At 35.2% G+C, this 18,582-nt stretch overlaps 1 protein-coding gene across 1 annotated transcript in view; it reads left to right on the top strand.

Moving 5' to 3' along the window:
• Nucleotides 1-18,582, top strand: part of LOC105003358 (dihydropyrimidine dehydrogenase [NADP(+)]) — a 469,109-nt gene that overhangs the window by 277,256 nt on the left and 173,271 nt on the right. The window contains exon 7 of the mRNA XM_010860499.1: nt 16,595-16,737. Within this exon, the coding sequence (XP_010858801.1) occupies nt 16,595-16,737 (143 nt within the window). The remainder of the gene's footprint in view (nt 1-16,594; nt 16,738-18,582) is intronic.

Genomic DNA, 18,582 nt, shown 5'->3' with positions numbered 1-18,582 from the left:
ATAAATGAAATAATTTATTCATTCTCTCTGTCTCCCTCTTCTTTACACCCCTGCTACTCTGTGTTTCTGTGTGTGTGTGTGTGTGTGTGTGTGTGTGTGTGTGTATTTTTTGGGTTCATTTCCTCAGCTATCATATTTTTCATATCCATCTATATTGTTGTAGGTACTAGTAGGCAAGTCCTTTTTATTGCTGATAATTTTCACTAAATTAATTGACCACAATTTGTTTATCCATTCTCTTGTTAATGGACATTTGGGTGGTTTCCAGTTTGGGGCTATTATAAACATTCTTGTACACACACTTTTGTAGTCTTATTTTCATTTCTCCTGGGCAAACGTTTAGGAGTGAAATTGCTGAGTCATAGGATAGATATATGTTTAATTTTTAAACAGATTTCAAACAATTATCCAAAGTGATTTTCCCATTTTGTACTCCAGTTAGCTATATGTGAGAGTTCAACTTGTTCCACACTTGTGTCAATGTTTGGTGTTATCAGTCTTCTTTCTCCCTATTTTCTAATAAGTGTGAAGTGGAGGCTCATGTGGGTTTTGATTTGTATTTCTCTAACATGGGGTACCTTTCCTGTACTCATTGTCCATTTATATGTCTTAAAAAGAAAAGTCTGATCAAGTTTTGCTTATTTTAGTTATTACTCATCTTGTAATTATTGTTTTTTAGGAACTCTTTATACACTTTAGATATAAGGTCTTTTTTAAATTTATGTATGTGAATATAATAATTTTTGTAGATTTTGGCTTCTTTACTGTTTTTTATAAAATCTAATATATCAATATTTTTTATTATTTAGTAACTTGTTTTAATATCTTTCCAAAAATATCTTGCTTAACTCTAGGTTATAGAGATACTTTTCTACGTTTTGTTTGTTTGTTTTCCTAATTCATTCTGAATCTTTAAAAAATTTTTGTATACAGTAAGAGAGCAACTAAGGTTTTTTTTTAATCACCTTTTCTTACAAATATCCAGTTGTTCTGCACTGTTTGTTAGAATGATTTTTCTTTCCCCTACTGAAGTAACTTAGTGACTTGGTCAAAAATCAATTGACTTTATAGTGGTGACTATTTTTGGATTCCATCCTGGTCTATATTTTTATACTGTTATCATGATACTGGATATTTATGCAAGTCCTGAAGTGAAATAGCATCCTTGAATTGTGTTTTATTTTTCATAATTGTTTTGGTTATTCTAGTTTGTATTTTTATATAAATTTTAGAATTAACTTATCAGCTTCTTCAAAGACAGTTTGCTAGAATTTTATTAAAGACATTTGAGTCTATATTAATGAAGAATAGTGGCCTACAATTTTATTTTCTTTTAGTATATTTGTTGGATTTTGGTATCAGAATTATGCTGGTCTCATAAAATGAGTTGGGAACTGTTCCTTCTTGTTCTGTCTTCTGCAATTGTTTCCATAAGGTTGATATTCTTTTCAGTCATGTCCAACTCTTTGGGACCCCGTGGACCCACCAGCCTCCTCCTTCCATGGGATTATCCAGGCAAGAATCCTGGAGTGGGTTGCCATTTCCTTCTCCAGGGGATCTTCCCAATCCAGGGATTAAACCCAGGTCTCCTGCATTGCAGGCAGACACTTTAACCTCTGAGCCACCAGGGAAGCCCTTAAGTTTGATAGAATTTACCAGTGAAGCCATTTGGGCTTGCAGTTTGCTTGTTACAATTGTTTTATTATTATAATAATAATTACTATTATTATTACCAGTTCAATTTCTGTGATAGTTATGAGGTTTTTTATTTTTATTTTTTGTTTTTTGTTGTTATTTTTGGTTAGATATGGTTTGCTTGGAATTTGTCCATTTCATTGTAGTTGTTTAATTTTTTGCCTAAAGTTGTTCACAGTGTCCTTTATTTATATTGTTTTAAAAATCTGTTGTGATGGTACTGCTTACTAAGCACTTCATATGTGCTTGTCACAGAGGTACCTGCTTTACATAGATTATCTTATTTGATTTTTACATGGTTCTGTTTATGTCCATTAGATGTTCCTTCCCAGTATATGGTTTGTCCAAATAGCTGCCGGTTTCTAACTACTCACTTGCCCGAGAAGCATCCTTGCTTATAGTTCAAAGCACTAAAATATCAGGGGACACATGGATAAGCACATATTGAGGCTAGATGACCAGTTTAAGCCCCCAGTTGCCCTCTGGTATAAAAGAAATTTCCAGAATACACCCATGATCTAACATAGTGTAAGAGTGCCTCTAGGTAATAGTTTGGAAGATCTTGTAAAGAAATGTAATGTTAAATTATTTTCCCTTTCCTAATTGCTTGACCGTGTGCTCTGTTTTAATGCTTGCTGCAGATTCCTGCAATATTTATGATGTTTTTTAAGACCATAAATGCATTTATGAAAATGAAAATGTATGATACTAGTAACAGTTGTTGAATGGAGTGGAACTTGTACACTCTTCCATTACACAAGCTTCCTAAGTTGTAAAAAGAAGAAACATTATTTTAATTTTAATTGCAACTTCTGATGGATAAAAATCCTATTACTTTTATTTTTTTATTTTTTTAATTTTATTTTATTTTTAAACTTTACATAATTGTATTAGTTTTGCCAAATATCAAAATGAATACATCACAGGTATACATACTTTTAAAATCAGACTACAAAGATCCTTATGATCTATATAAAGGCTACAACCAGGGACATGTGTGTGTGTTTGTCACTCAGTCCTGTCTGACTCTTTGTGACCCCATGGATTGTAGCCCACAAGCTCCTCTGTCCATGAAATTCTCCAGGCAAGAATACTGCAGTGGGTTGCCATTTCCTTTTCCAGGGGTCTTCCCAAACCAGGGATCAAACCCGGATCTCCTGCATTGCAGGCAGATCCTTTTACCATCTGAGCTACTACATAGACTATATATTCTGTTTAGTTTCCTTGGAGAAATATTTTTCATTAGCAATGAGATAAATCTGGGCTTCTTTCATTTTATTATATCTTTTTTTCAGACATTCATAAGAATTCAAAAATTCTCATGGCAACTCAGTAGTTTAAAAATCAGGTTTTAAAATAAAGTATCATATAGAAATTCATAGCAATATCTGGGGAGTGGGGGTGTTGCCCTCTGCTTACCAGGCAACACCCCCATGCAACCCAAACTCATTGTATATGGTTCCCCAACCTGAGAGGCTACTTTAGTTTTGTTATTAATGTAACAGTCTCAGAAACATGAATTATTCATTACTGTAACTGCAGTTTTGCCCACCTTGTCCCCAACCCTTGCCAGAATTTGAAATATCCTAGTTCTGAACCCCAAACCTACCTACTCGTCTCTCAAGAGCCTAGCTGGTATCCTGCATCTCTCATAAAGCCTTTCTGAACCACTTCAGTCTTCCTGGATCATCCTATTCTGAGTTTCAGCACTTCTTCAGTCTGTTCAGATAATCAGAATGTGAACATGTGTTGCCCATGTCTTCATTATAGCTACTTAGTCTCATAAGCTCAATGAGAGGAAATACTTTTATTGCTGCCTTTTAGCAACTGACATCATACTAGGTACAAGAAATAATTTTGACTAACAATGATTTCTCATTTTTTACCCTATTGAAATGTAGGAAGAAATTTTACTGTCAGTTAGTTGAGAGGGCAATTACTGATCAGTAGAGCAAATATTGGTGAGTAGAGCTCCTACTTTCCAAAGTGCCTAGTCAGTTTACAGGAGCATTGGTCCTCAAAGGGTTCTGATAGAGTCCAGCTGGAGATGACCTTGTCCACATTATTATTTTTAAACATATGTCAGAACACCTATCATCAAAAAGTCTATGGATAACAAATGTTGGAAAGAATGTGGGGAAAAGGGAACCCTTGGTGGGAATGTAAATTGGTAAAGCTACTATGGAGTAGTAAATTGCTACAGCTATTATGGAGTTTCTCCAAAAAGCTAAAAACAAGACTACCATGCTATGCTAAGTCACTTCAGTTGTGGCCGACTCTGTGCGACCCCATAGACGGCAGCCCACCAGGCTTCCCTGTCCCTGGGATTCTCCAGGCAAGAACACTGGAGTGGGTTGCCATTTCCTTCTCCAGTGCATGAAAGTGAAAAGTGAAAGTGAAGTCGCTCAGTCGTGTCCGACTCTTTGCAACCCCATGGAATTGATCCAGCAATTCCACTCCTGGGTACACATCTGAAGCAAATGAAAACACTAATTCAAAAATATACATGCATCCAGTGTTTATAGCAGCACTATTTATAATAGCCAAGATATGGAAGCAGCCCAAATGCCCATCAGTAGACTAATGGATAAAAAGGTGGTATATACACAGTGGATTACTACTCAGCCATAAAAAATGAAATCCTGCCATTTGCAGCAGTGTAGATAGAGATAGAGAACATTTTATTTATTGAAATAAGTCAGAGAAAAACAAATATTGTATATCACTTTTATGTGGAATCTAAAATATATTACAAATGAATATATGCAAAACAGAAACAGACTCATAATATAAAAACAAGCTAGTGGTTTCTGATGAAGAGAGGGAACGGCGGGACGAAATAGGAGAATGAGATTAAGAGATACAAACTACTGTGTATAAAATAGCTAAGCAACAAGGATGTATTGTATAGCACAGGAAACTAAGCTATGCTCTCGTGATAACATTCAATGGAGTATAGTCTGTGAAAATACTGAATCATTGTGCTGTACACCTGAAATTAATATATTATTATAAATTAACTATACTTCAATAAGAAAAATATTTAAGTCCATTATTATCTTTGAGAGGTGTCCACCCCAGAGAAGAGAACAAAAACTTCAGTGCTTGCTGTACAACCTGGGTTTCATCAGGCTGTGAGAAATACAGCCTTATCATAGGGCACAGAAATTTACACTGGTAATTCATTGTCAAATAAAAAGAACGAGAATAAAAGGAAAATTTTGACGGTAGAGCAGGTGCGACCATGGACACCCTGACCATGGAAACACCCACAGTGTAAACTGAGTACAGAATTTCAGAGAGGAAAGAAATATATGACATTCCAAAGAAAGAGATAATATGATCCTAACGAATGTGAGAACTCTTTTTGTTATTTTTTATGTCTTCAGAAAAAGGCTCATTTTTGAATGTCCTGGGTCTCCAAGAGCAAAGCCTACTTCCAATTATCAGCATTACCATCATTTTAAACTTCCTCTTTCTCTTCTTCAAATAACCATTTTTGAACACACATAGACTGTGAGATTTTTATGTGGTTTCATAACATTTGTCCTGAACATTCTTAAGCAAATCAAATGAGAAATATTTATACACCAAATTTGCTAACTCATGGTTCTGAATCTCTTCACCAAGGAAATATGTGTATTTTTAAATAGTCATATATTTATATATATATATAGGTAAATTTGTTGTATTTACAGGTTTATAGCACTGCCAGAAGTACTTAAACAAAAGAGACAGAAGGATATGGTAATCTGGAAATAAAGAAAAACCCTCAAATTCAAACCTATCAATGTATTTTATGGTCACATTGTGAACTAATTATTTTATTGCTATAATGTGTTACTTCACTACATGACCCTGTCTTTCTTATGTACATTTGGTATTTAACTTTTCTGAATTTCTTCATCTGTACAGGGGGAATAATGCATATACAACTTGTTGTGAAGATAGAAATAATGTGTAAGTAACTTAGTAGTGAAAGTGAAAATGTTAGTCACTCAGTTAGGTACAACTCTTTGCGAACCCATGGACGGTAGCCAGGCTCTTCTGTCCATGGAATTCTCCAGTCAAGAATACTGGAGTGAGTTGCCATTCCCTTCTAGAGTGGATCTTTCCAATTCAGGGATCAAATCCCAATCCCAGTTGGGAAGACCTGGAATCTTCCCAATCCCAGGTCTCCTGATTTGCAGGCAGATTCTTTACGATCTGAGCCAACTTAGTAGTTCAGTTTAGTTCAGTCGCTCAGTCATGTCCAACTCTCTGTGACACCAGGGACTATACAACACCAGGCCTCCCTGTCCATCACCAACTCCTAGAGCTTGCTCAAACTCATGTCCATCGAGTCTGTGATGCCATCCAACCATCTCATCCTCTGTTGTCCCCTTCTCCTCCTACCTTCAGTCTTTCCCAGCATCAGGGTCTTTTTCAGTGATTCAGTTCTTTGCATTAGGTGGCCAACGTATTGGACCTTCAGTTTCAGCATCAGTCTTTCCAATGAATATTCAGGACTTATTTCCTTGAGGATGGACTGGTTGGATCTCCTTGCAGTCCAGGGGACTCTCAAGAGTCTTCTCCAACACCACAGTTCAAAAGCATCAATTCTTCATCGCTCAGCCTTCTTTATGGTCCAACTCTCATATCCATACATGACCACTGGAAAAACCATAGCTTTGACTAGACAGACCTTTCATGGCGAAGTAATGTTTGCTTTCTAATATGCTGTCTAGGTTGGTCATAGCTTTTCTTCCAAGGAGCAAGCATCATCTAATTTCATGGTTGTAGTCACCATCTGCAGTGATTTTGGAGCCCAAGAAAATAAAGTGTCACTGTTTCCATTGTTTCCCTATTTGCCATGACGTGGTGGGACCAGATGCCATGATCTTAGTTTTTTGAATGTTGAGTTTTAAGCCAACTTTTTCACTCTCCTCTTTCACTGTCATTAAGAGGCTCTTTAGTTCTTCTTCACTTTCTGACATAAGGGTGGTGTCATCTACATATCTGAGGTTATTGATATTTCTCCTAGCAGTCTTGATTCCAGCTTGTGCTTCATCCAGCCCAGCATTTCACATGATGTACTCTGTATATAAGTTAAATAAGCAGGGTGACAATATACAGCCTTGACATACTCCTTTCCCGATTTGGAACCAGTCTATTGTTCCATGTCCAGTTCTAACTGTTGCTTCCTGACCTGCACACAGACTTCTCAAGAGGAAGGTCAGGTGGTCTGGTATTCCCATCTCTTTCAGACTTTTCCACAGTTTATTGTGATCCACACAGTCAAAGGCTTTGGCATAGTCAATAAAGCAAAAGTAGATGTTTTTTCTGGAATTCTTTTGCTTTTTCTATGATTCAATGGATGTTGGCAATTTGATTTCTAGTTCCTCTGGCTTTTCTAAATCCAGCTTGAACATTTGGAAGTTCTCAGTTCACATACTATTGAAGCCTCACTTCAACAAAAGAGAATTTTGAGCATTACTTTGCTAGAGTGTGGGATGAGTGCAATTGTGTGGTAGTTTGAGCATTCTTTGGCATTGCCTTTCTTTGGGATTGGAATGAAAACTGGCCTTTTCGAGTCCTGTGGCCACTGCTGAGTTTTCCAAATTTGCTGGCATATTGAGTGCAGCACTTTAACAGCATTATCTTTTAGGATCTGAAATAGCTCAGCTGGAATTCCATCACCTCTACTAGCTTTGTTCGTAGTGGTTTCCTAAAGCCCATTTGACTTTGGACTCCAAGACACCTGGTCTAGGTGAGTGATCACACCATTGTGGTTATCTGGGTCATGAAGATCTATTTTGTATAGTTCTTCTGTGCATTCTTGTCACCTCTTCTTAATCTTTTCTGCTTCTGTTAGGTCCATACCATTTCTGTCCTTTATTGAGCCCATCTTTGCATGAAATGTTCGCTTGGTATCTCTGATTTTCTTGAAGAAATCTCTAGTCTTAGTAGAGCACCTGGTATTCAGTAGACCCTTAGGAGTATTTTCTTTTTGCTATAAAATGATACAGCCATTGGTTTTGAATTCTAGTCCGGTTTTATCATATTGAAGGCCTACAGCTTAAAAATTGTGACAGTCTCAGAGAGTTTTATCTCTGGTGACTCAGAAACACACCATGAGCCCTTATCAGTAGGTCTTAGAATAGGGAGCTGAATAACAAGGAAGAAGCTGAGATCCAAACCCTGGTCCATTTTAAATGCTAAATACCAGCTGAGATGTAAAAGCGGTTCATAGTTTTTCTTGATAACTCTGCTTTGAAAATTTGTATCACTTTGTAAGTAAAAATATACTTAAATATTTTAAAAATGAGAGTAAGAAAAATTCTCTACTTATTTCTCTTGTGTAGAGGTTACTGAACAAATAATATGGTGAGTATATTTTGCATATTCATAGATTCACATGATTTTAATTAACACCAGCCAATTGCATGAACCAATTTGCAAAACTTTCCATTCTTGTTTCCAAAGAGAATACATATGTTGTAGCATCTACTATGAAAACTAACCAAGTTGGAAATAGCAGCAATGTACTTATTTCAGTAATCTTTTTTCTTTTGTCTGTGTGTCTTTACTCAATGTTAACATGTCTGCATGCTGAATTTCTTTCTAAATCTGAATGTCCTTGCTGACCATATTGAAGAATGTGCTTACTGTACTGTTTCATTAAACCGCTGTGTTATCGGGTAATTGTTTAAGCATAATGCCATAGCACTATCAAAAGGAAAGGTGAACTAATGGCATTTGCAAATGTCAGGGATTATCTTAACACTTTTATTATAGTTTATAAAAAAGTAGGTTCAGGGCATTTCATGGCAATTATTTCTACAGAAATTGGTTATTTAAATAAATTGCTAATTATCTGAAGAGGACAGTATTGAAAATGCTACTAATGAGTTGTTTAATAAGTGTAGCTTGTGGTGGCCACCTACAGGTTGAAAATAGAAAGAACATATAGAATAATTATGCCCAGATATCACATATAAATACCCTATATTTTTCCTTCTAGTAATAAATTCAAGGAAATGTGTCTCTTCATGCCATCCTTTGAGTCTTGGACAGTGTAGTCAGTTCCTAATTTTTCATAGATTATGATTTTGTTCTAAATCAAATTTCATTTGCTTCCATAATTATCTTTGTGCTATAATCCCTAAATACAATTTCATTATAATTTGTAATCCAAACTAGGTGCTTTTTGAGTGAAAGGGGATGGTATTTATCATTGCATCATGTAATTCCAAATAAATATAGGTGTGACAAACTGGGACTTCCTAGGCAAGCTGGGTCATAAATTACTATTGTTTCTATCTAATTCCTAACCGACAATTATACTTGTATTCTTGCTTTTATCATATGTGGACAACAATTCTTTATTAGTTACAAAATTAGTTATAAAATTTAGTCTTATTTTTTTTTAAATTTATTGAAGTATATTTGACTTATCCTTCTCCAGGGGATCTTCCCAATCCAGGGATCGAACCCAGGTCTCCCACTTTGTAGGTGGACGCTTTACCATCTGAGCCACCAGGGAAGCCCATATTGAATGCATTGAATGTTAAAATTTGACTTTCACTTATAATCAATCCTTTTATATGTTAGCTTCATCACTGGTATCTATTGGGAAACCACAGAGCATATAAAATTACTCCTTAAAATACCATGACAAAGTTCATAGTATCCTGGAATTTTTAATTGGAAGAGATCATATAATCCAATATTTTCTATGGTACAGAGGTCTTTTCAAATGGCCACTACCTGCCAAATACCCATTTAGTTTCAAGTGATAGGGGCATAGCAATGTAGCTACTTCTGTTGCTGAATTTGCAATTGGCAAATTTTAATGATATTAATGATAAAAAATAATAATAAAACCAAAAGTGTGTGCTTAACCATTGGTTCTAGTTATCTTTTGAGAAAAAACATAGATGGAATCTTTCTTCATGATTACCTCTTAAATACTTGAAGACAACCATTAGATTATTAATTCTTTCAGCCATTTTATACACCACACATATGCATATTATTGTTTAAAATTTTTATTTAAAAATTAATTTTATTGTAGCCAAAACAGTGGAATTAACTTTACATAATAAACTATTTGCATATAATATACGTATGTATGTGTGTGTATATATATATATACATATATACATCTTAAATTATGGGGATAGAATTTATTTTGACAGATATTGTTAAAATTAAAATTGCATACTTTAGTAATAGAACTCAGTATCCTTAATTGATATAAGTGTGATACATTTTCTTGCTTTCTTGTATTCTGCTAAATCACTGTAGCCTAAACTACTTCATAAAACTGACAATTAGCTTTACTGAAATTTAACTTTACTGATTTTGCTTACCCTTTGATTCCAAACAAAACTATTTATATGCTTTTTCTAGCTCTGGTTCCATCTCATTATGTGTGTGTGTCTGTGAAAGAAAGACAGGGACAGAGATCACAGTCATCCTGTTCACCCTATTTTGGATATATTCTGTTAATATTTTACTTAAAATATTAGATATAGAACCAAAAGTGCTCTTCTGAAGGTACAGAGAGTAGAAGCACTGCACATCTTGTACATAAAAGTTTCACAGCACAGAATCTGAAAATGCCTATTCCTGTATTGTTTTAGACACATTATAAAAAAAGGTCATTTTTCATTGCAGAAGTGAATGACACTTTCTTACCTAAGAGAATCAAATAATATGGAAGTACAGATATCAAACTTGAAAGTTCTTCAGCCTGTTTCCCCAGAGATAATGTAGCAGTTTAAAACACAGTATTCTGTGCATTTACATGTCCACATACTAAGTGTAATCATATTTTTTCTTTACCTAAAATGGGACCACACCCTATATATTGTTCTGTTACTTGTGATTTAACACATAACTATGTATCCTAGACATATTTCCATGTCAGTTTTAAAGGTTTCCTGCAGCATCACATGAATGAACTATAATTTATTTTCTAGCATAACTACTAGTGATTATTTAGGTTGTTTTTCACTGTTTTGTTATATAAAACAGTATTTCAAGGAACATTTTTGTGCATGTAACTTTTTATCTATGCACTAATGGATTATATTTCTCAAAATGAGGTTTCAGGATAAGACATATACCTTTAGATATTGCAATTGCATTATAAATCTAATAAAAGTTCATCACACAAATAAATGCATTTGCAATCATAGACTTAAACTATATTTTTTGGAAATGAAATGACTTAGGATCTCCAAATTTACTGTCTAGAATATTAACTAACACCCCTTAAGTATTAAGTGTTTAACCACACATGTTTCTAGTGAATGCTTATTTCTCTGGTCAATTTTCTGTGACTTCAGTAGTAATATCAACCTTTATACACTACAAACCAGGCACTGGACTGAATGCTTTCCACAAACTGTATCATGTAATAGTCCCCAAGTTGCTATGATATTGTTGTTGTTGATGTTCCTGTTTCACCGATACCAAAAACTGATGTTCTAGGAAGCTGAGGAGCTTGCTCAAAGTCACAATTGTGTAAAGTAATAGAGTCAAGACTTATACCTACTTGGGTGGACTTTCGAAACTGAGCATTGGACGCCAGGCAGAACTGATACTGGCTTTCTGAAGGTGATGCTCATCATAAGCTGCACTGTCAGCTCTCAGTTCAAAAGTATGGGCTCCACACAGAGATTTGATCTTTAAACTTTTAAACTGCGACATCAAACAAGTTTTATTCAGGTTGAACTACCCTTTCTTCACATACATGATAGCATCTACCTGCCCAGCACTGCAAGGGTTAAAACTCACGCTGTATATGAAGCCCCGGTCTCCCTGTCTAGTATCAGGGAATTTGGAAATCACTTCATGAGCAAGCACCCAGAGAGGTAAATGTCCCCTTCTTTGGTAAATAGTATTAATTCTATTGCTTTAAAATAAAATGTCTAGCACATTCTAGGTACCAAATTATTGAATATGAATTGACTATGAACATATTGAATATGTTATAAAGCAGATAAACAGTTATAAAGATATAAAGACTGGGGGAAATTTTCTTGAAATACTTAACAAAATTAAAACATCTCATAAGAAAAATTTTAGTTTTACAATAAGCCTGAAATAACAATATAAAACAACTGGTTTTCTCTCTCCCATTTCTCCTGTTTAGATTTCACATCTCTTGATATAACCCTGATCCTTCTAGTACTTCAGTTTCTGGTTGAATTATGCTAATTTTCTCAGGGGACTTTAATCCGTGTGTAGAGATGTATTTTTAATTAGTTGTGCTTTACATATTTATCAGTATATTAGGTTCATTAACATTTTAAAGTTGTTTTAAAATATACGTTTTTGGTGCTTGATTTATGTGTTTTATAAAAATCAATCTCTCAACTCCTAAATCCTTGAAAGTTTAGATTTGCTACTATTTTCTTTCTTCTGTGTGATGTTAAAACTGTTAACAATTAGGAAGTCAAAGTTCAATTTCTAATGAATTTGTTATCCACTTAATTCATTATATTTTAATTAATGTAAGCAAATTAAAACTACATTTTCTTTTTGTATACACAGTGAGCACGAGTGAGTATTATAACCCAATTTCTGTTTTATTGCCAGCTAGAGCTATTATCAGGGAGTTTATTGTGGACTTAGCTCTAACAATTAATTCTGTAACAGTAGCTGTCCTAGAAGTCAAATGATTAAGGCAAAAACAAACAGAATTAAACTCAATTATTCAAAATTTCAGTTATCCAAAATTAGCATATGTTCTACACTATCTTGCCCATTAAAAAAGTCTTTTCTCTTCAAGGATTTAGTCATGCTAAGTAAAGTTCTGCTTACTTCTCACAAATAAGCTCAAGTTCTGATGTCGTTAAAAGTTTTGCATATTGATTTAGGGCATGGACCTTCTGATTCTCAAAAAAAAAAAAAATGTAATATATGGATGTCTGTGTTTGAAATTTTTAGCTTTGGAGTCAGTTAATCCTACCAGCATCATGACATCACTCAATAGAGATGGGGAAAAGAAGCAGAAGATGGTTCTTCTAAGGGAGCAGAGGTTATAAAGTTTCATCATCCTAGGCATCATGCTTTTGTCTACAATTAAAAAAAAATTGCATTACTAAGCACACAGCAACAACCTAGAAGGCACAAAGTAAGCTAAAAAAATGCTCCCTCTGAAATCAGTTGTCCTTTTAGGGTAGTACAGGTTATAATAGCAAACATTTGTATAATATTTGGCACCTCCCTGGTGACAATCAGTTTGCAATACCAGAGACCCAGGTTCAACACCTGGGTCAGGAAGATCCCCTGGAGGAGGAAATGGCAACCCACTTTCGTATTCTAGCCTGGAGAATCCTGTGGAGAGAGGAGCCTGGCAGGCTACAGTCTATGAGGTGGCAAAGAGTCAGACACACCTGAAGCGACTTAGCACACACATATAATCTTTATCATGAGCTAGCCCTTTATATATATATATATATATAATCCTCAGAACAGCTCTATGAAGTTATTAAAATTTTATTATTTTATAGATTAAAAGATTAAGAAATTTTCATAAGATTACACAGCTTGTAAATAGTGGAGCTAGAATTTTAACCTAAGCAGTTGAGCCTGTTGTTTCTTTGATACTGTAACTAGTTCATCTGCAAATTCCCTTCTTTCTAGGAGTAATTATAAAATATATGATGTTTAAATGAATGCAAAGTTTTCTTAATGGTACATGTCTTGGCATCAGTGTTGGAACTCACAGGTCTGGTTCACATTTGTTTGTTTCTTTGTTTGAACCTGCAGCTTTTTTCAAAATGTGGGGATTCAGGATGGCTAACTTTCCTTGGCATATCCTACACATTTGAAATGGAAACGCTTGATGTAACTGAATTCCCCATCAGGCCCATCTGGTTATCCCATGTAGATGAAGACTTAATTTAAATTGCATGTTTCCTATTAGTTAATTTAAGCTAATAGGATTTCAATTTTTTAAGTTTAAACCTTGTTGTTTCCTTTAGGATGGAGTCTACTTTTAATTCCTTGAGCTTCTTGAACTGGCCTCTTCCTCCCTGGTTTTTGATCTAAAATCATTAATTACCATAGCAGTGCCAAAATTAAAAAAAAAAATTATCTCAATAGTCATGATTCTGAAAATCTTTATGCATTTTGATTAACACATGTATAATCTTGTGTGGTATTGATATATATGACCAGAAGTTTTATTTTTATGTTGAATCTATTATTTCCTCATTTCTGTCATTTTAAAACTAAAAAAAATTTCTGTATGACAATTTGAAAGATCTTTTTATGTACCTTCAGTTTCCTTCCAAAAACCTTTCATGGCAGATAAAAGTAATTTTTAAAACCTACTCCCCATAAAAAATGCTGAGAACAGGTAGATTATATTTCATTTAAATCAAGTTATTAAGAAAACCAATCAAATAGAATTTATAATGGAAATTAAAACTGAATTTACTATTACCCAGCAACAGAAGGATCCATTTCTTCATTTTTGGATCACATTTCCTTAGAGAACATAATTACTCTTAATTTTTAAAAAGATACCTTTATTAGTTTGAAAGGTTTTCATGTTCATTAGGTAAATTAGAAAAGCTTTAGAAAAAGAAGGGAAACATCAAGTAGAAAACATCTTATTGACCTAACAGAACATTTTAAAATGCCACTGAGGGTTTGCTGATGTTCTTTAACACCTGTGTAATAATGTTGCCCTTTAAATGGAACTGGTTAAATTTTCAAAGCTGTGTTCTGGGATTTTGCCATTTGATGTCCATTAATATCAATTCAAATATGTGGCCAAATCCCTGTGTACCACTTTGAAACTTTACCCCTTAGTGTTAATGATAGTCTTCTAACAGTGCAGTTAGAAATAAATTATTTATCTGCTTAGCACAAATTTCCTTTACTCTCTAGGGTCAACTGAATAAGAAAAAAAAAAAAAATCCCAATATTTCTTTATTGCTTCAAAGTAACATGTGTGTAAAGGAACCATCAACTTCATATATATTGAACATGTCATTTATATTATGCCAGGATAGCTATATGTCTGTCTAAAAGATTCAAGTTACAAATTCCCTAAAAATGCTTTCCTCTAACCTTTACTCTCGAAATTTCTTTTTAGTATAGCTGAAGATATGTTTTTACAAGTATGTGTGTGTGTATTCTTTCCATGCATCCTCCTGTCCACTGTGTTCACCTTTTTCAATGATTAAAACATTCAGACTAAGAAGAAGTCACTGCTAAATATTTTAAAATAGAAATAGGGTTCTGATGTTCAGTTTCTAAATGGCCCTAACTTTCTGCCTTGTATTTAAATGTCAGTTATGGAATTCCGAAGTTTCAGCATTGAATGTTCTTGCCTAAGAATACTAATATCCAGAGGAAGATATTTTTAGGTTTGGGAGCACCAAGTAGTCATTTCCACAAACATTTTGGTGTTGAATGCAAAAGCATTAGTTACACATAAATCCAGTTTCATCTGAAATGAAGAAGATGAAAAGAAAACCACCGATTTTATTTTTTTAATTGTTATTTTTTTTTAATTTATTTCTGTTTACTTACTAACTCTTGGCTATGCTGGGTCTTCATTGATGTGAGGGCTTGTCTCTAGTTGCAGTGACTAAGGGCTGCCCTGTAGTTGTGTGCAGACTTATTGCAGCACACGGGCTCAGTAGTTGTGGCTCCTAGGCTCTAGTGCACAGGCTCAGTAGTTATGGCACACGAGCTTAGTTGCTCCTCGGCATGTGGGATCTTCCTGGATCGAGGATAGAACTCATGTCTCCTGCATTGGCTGGTAGATTCTTTACCACTGAGCGACCAAGGAAGCCCAACCACTGATTTTAATGAAAGCTCTTTGTGCTTCTTTAATGGGAACACCAATAAATACATACTGAGAATACTGGTAAAGATGCTGGTGAAGGTGGACAGGATGCCAAAGGACTCACCACCAAAGACTTGTTTTTACCTTTCACTTTAGTTGTTTGTGGAGGTCTGGTTGAGGCAATGCCACATTCTTGCACAAAAGAAACTACTTTTACTTCAGAGAATGCCTTTAAGGGACCATTGACTTATGAGGGTACATCAGAAATATTAAACTACATAGCTATATTGTGAGAACATTAATTTACTCCAGATTGTGTTAACCCTTGAGAGTCTAAGCAGCCTTATAAAGTGTAATCATGTGAAATATGACCTAAAAAATGATGTCTTCTGTCCATCCCTGCAGCTTTTATTACACTTAGCAAATAATGTATTGGTGATGTTTGGTTAAATAATGTATAAAAAATCAAGTATACAATCTCTAATTACTGAATTCTAGTCAATTCTCTTTAACTTGGTTAAAAATTTCTAACATATGAAAAATTAGATTAGGCTCACTGTGTTTCATCAGATTTGGGAAAATACATGTAAAGTGCAATATGGAATCTGTAAGTTCATCAGCACCTTACTTGTTTTGCAGTATCTCGATTCACACCAGCTGCTTTATACTTCGTGGAAACATAACAGAGCTGTATGTCTATTTATGCACTGTATGTGGTTGTTTTTCTTTTACAAAATCTGCCATTCCTTGTTCTTTCTCAAACAGATGCTTGAGTGTTCCATACAATCTTTTACACAGTACTATATATCAAACTGTAGTATGTATGTATTTTATGCAGGAGTTTGCATTGCTCTACCCACTTGCATAACATTCCTGCATGCAATAATAGCATCAAAGTCCTTAAAATAAGAATATATCCATTTATAAATTAACATACTTTGAAACATAGCAATGTTTCTATTTTGCATACTCATATATCTTAAGTAGAGATGAAATTGAATTTTGTCTAGTACAACACTGCCATCACACAGTAGTGTTATAAGGCAATATGCTCAAGTGGTCAATACTCTAACCACTGATCACCCTTATTTTCCATAGGCACAGCCATCAGACCTATTGCTTTGAGAGCTGTGACCACCATTGCTCGTGCTTTGCCTGAATTTCCCATTTTGGCCACTGGTGGAATTGACTCAGCTGAAAGTGGTCTTCAGTTTCTCCACAGTGGTGCTTCGGTGCTCCAGGTAGTACTTGTGTTTGTCTGTCCCTTCATAAAGCTCCATCTAACAAATAAAGGGTAAATTATGTGACAACAAATATGTTCTTGTAGGGTCTTGTAAGAAAGAATCCTTGTGGAATCAAACTGGGTGGCACTTATTAAGTTTCTATTATGAGTTGAGAACGACCCTGAGGTTCATTTCCTGTCCTTTTAAGAACTTATAAACCCTCTATTTTTTAAACATATTTGTGCACCTGTATGTTTCTAAAATAAATGGGATCAGGTACCAAAATGCATACTGTGCTACTGGATAAAAACCAAATACATGAGGAAACCTGGGTGAAAGCAAAATCTTGACTGGAAAATAAAAGAAGCTGAAGGTAAGGCCAATACAAAATCTCTGCTGTACGGTACTGTAAGGATTAACAAAAGTGACTCTGAACTTCCTGGTAGCCAAAGCAAGGAAATCACAGTTTTTCAAAATATACAAATAAATTAGTTGTGTACCTTCTTGTGATATAAAGCTGAAGGAGATTTTTTCATTGTTTTCATAAAAGGATACTCTGAGATGTAGTGCATCATACTCTTATTGCTGCTGCTGCTAAGTCACTTCAGTCGTGTCCGACTCTGTGCGACCCCATAGACGGCAGCCCACCAGGCTCCCCCGTCCCTGGGATTCTCCAGGCAAAAACACTGGAGTGGGTTGCCATTTCCTTCTCCAATGCATGAAGTGAAAAGTGAAAGTGAAGTTGCTCAGTCGTGTCCGACTCTTAGGGATTCCATGGACTACAGCCCACAACGCTCCTCCGTCCATGGGATTTTCCAGGCAAGAGTACTGGAGTGGGTTGCCATTACCTTCTCCATACTCTTATTAATCCTCTACAAATAACTTAGAAATCACTTTATTTTTTATTATATACTTGCTTTTTACATTATAGTCTTGTGCAGTGTAGATGCAGTACAGTGCCTTCACATTTTATAGTATAAGCATTACTCTCAGGGGCCAGATATGCAGGTTTCAGTGATGTGATATGAACCAGAGGTAAAATTTTTCACATGGCAAGTAGGCTGTGACTTCTGAGGTAATATTCCTTTAATATGGCTTCTTACTACCTAGCATCGATGGTAATTGGGGAGCAGAGTGTTTGGCATCACTTATATTCTCTGGCAAAAATGTGAAGTGTAAAATAATGTGCTGCCAATTTGACAATTGGAATTAACATCCCATTATGAAATATAAAGTGAAAACAATGTATATCAAAATGTTAATGGAGGCAGACTTCTGCTTCTAAGAAGATGGAGTAGATGTAATTTTTCCTATGCTTCTGAATTTTATATATAAAATTAACATAAAGAGACTCTGAAATGTGAGGAGAAGGCAGTCTGGCTAGGAATCTCAGGACCCAAGGCACAACAGAGTGGACAGTTTCCTGGGTTTTCTTTTTGCCTCATATATCCAGACTTGGATCCAAAGAAGCCAGCAACAGAAAAACAACAGAGGTAGACCAAAAAAAAAAAAAATATATATATATATATATATATATACACACACACACACACCCCCTTTGTAGCTAGAGAACCAAGAAAGGGCAACCTAGCAGACAGAAAACTTTTAGACCATGACTCCTCTACTCCAGCCAAATACTAGCGCTAAAACCTGCAGTGCCAAACCTGTCCACACAACAAAGTACAAGCATGAGTCTTAGACTTAGTCTCAGGAGGCTGTAGCAAGGCACCTAGCATTGCCTGTGGGCAGTAGTGATCCCCCACATGTTGGAGGCATGGTCTTCCATCCCACTGACAGTGATGAGGTATCCCTTCTCCTCCCCTTTGTCAGAGGAAGTCTAATGAGGAATCAGGACTCTTATCA

This window comes from Bison bison, unplaced genomic scaffold, assembly GCF_000754665.1.
Source record: "Bison bison bison isolate TAMUID 2011002044 unplaced genomic scaffold, Bison_UMD1.0 scf7180017864466, whole genome shotgun sequence".
Taxonomy (NCBI): Eukaryota; Metazoa; Chordata; class Mammalia; order Artiodactyla; family Bovidae; genus Bison; species Bison bison.
The sequence above is the reverse complement of the archived record's forward strand: the minus strand, read 5'-3'. Positions and strand labels throughout refer to the sequence as shown.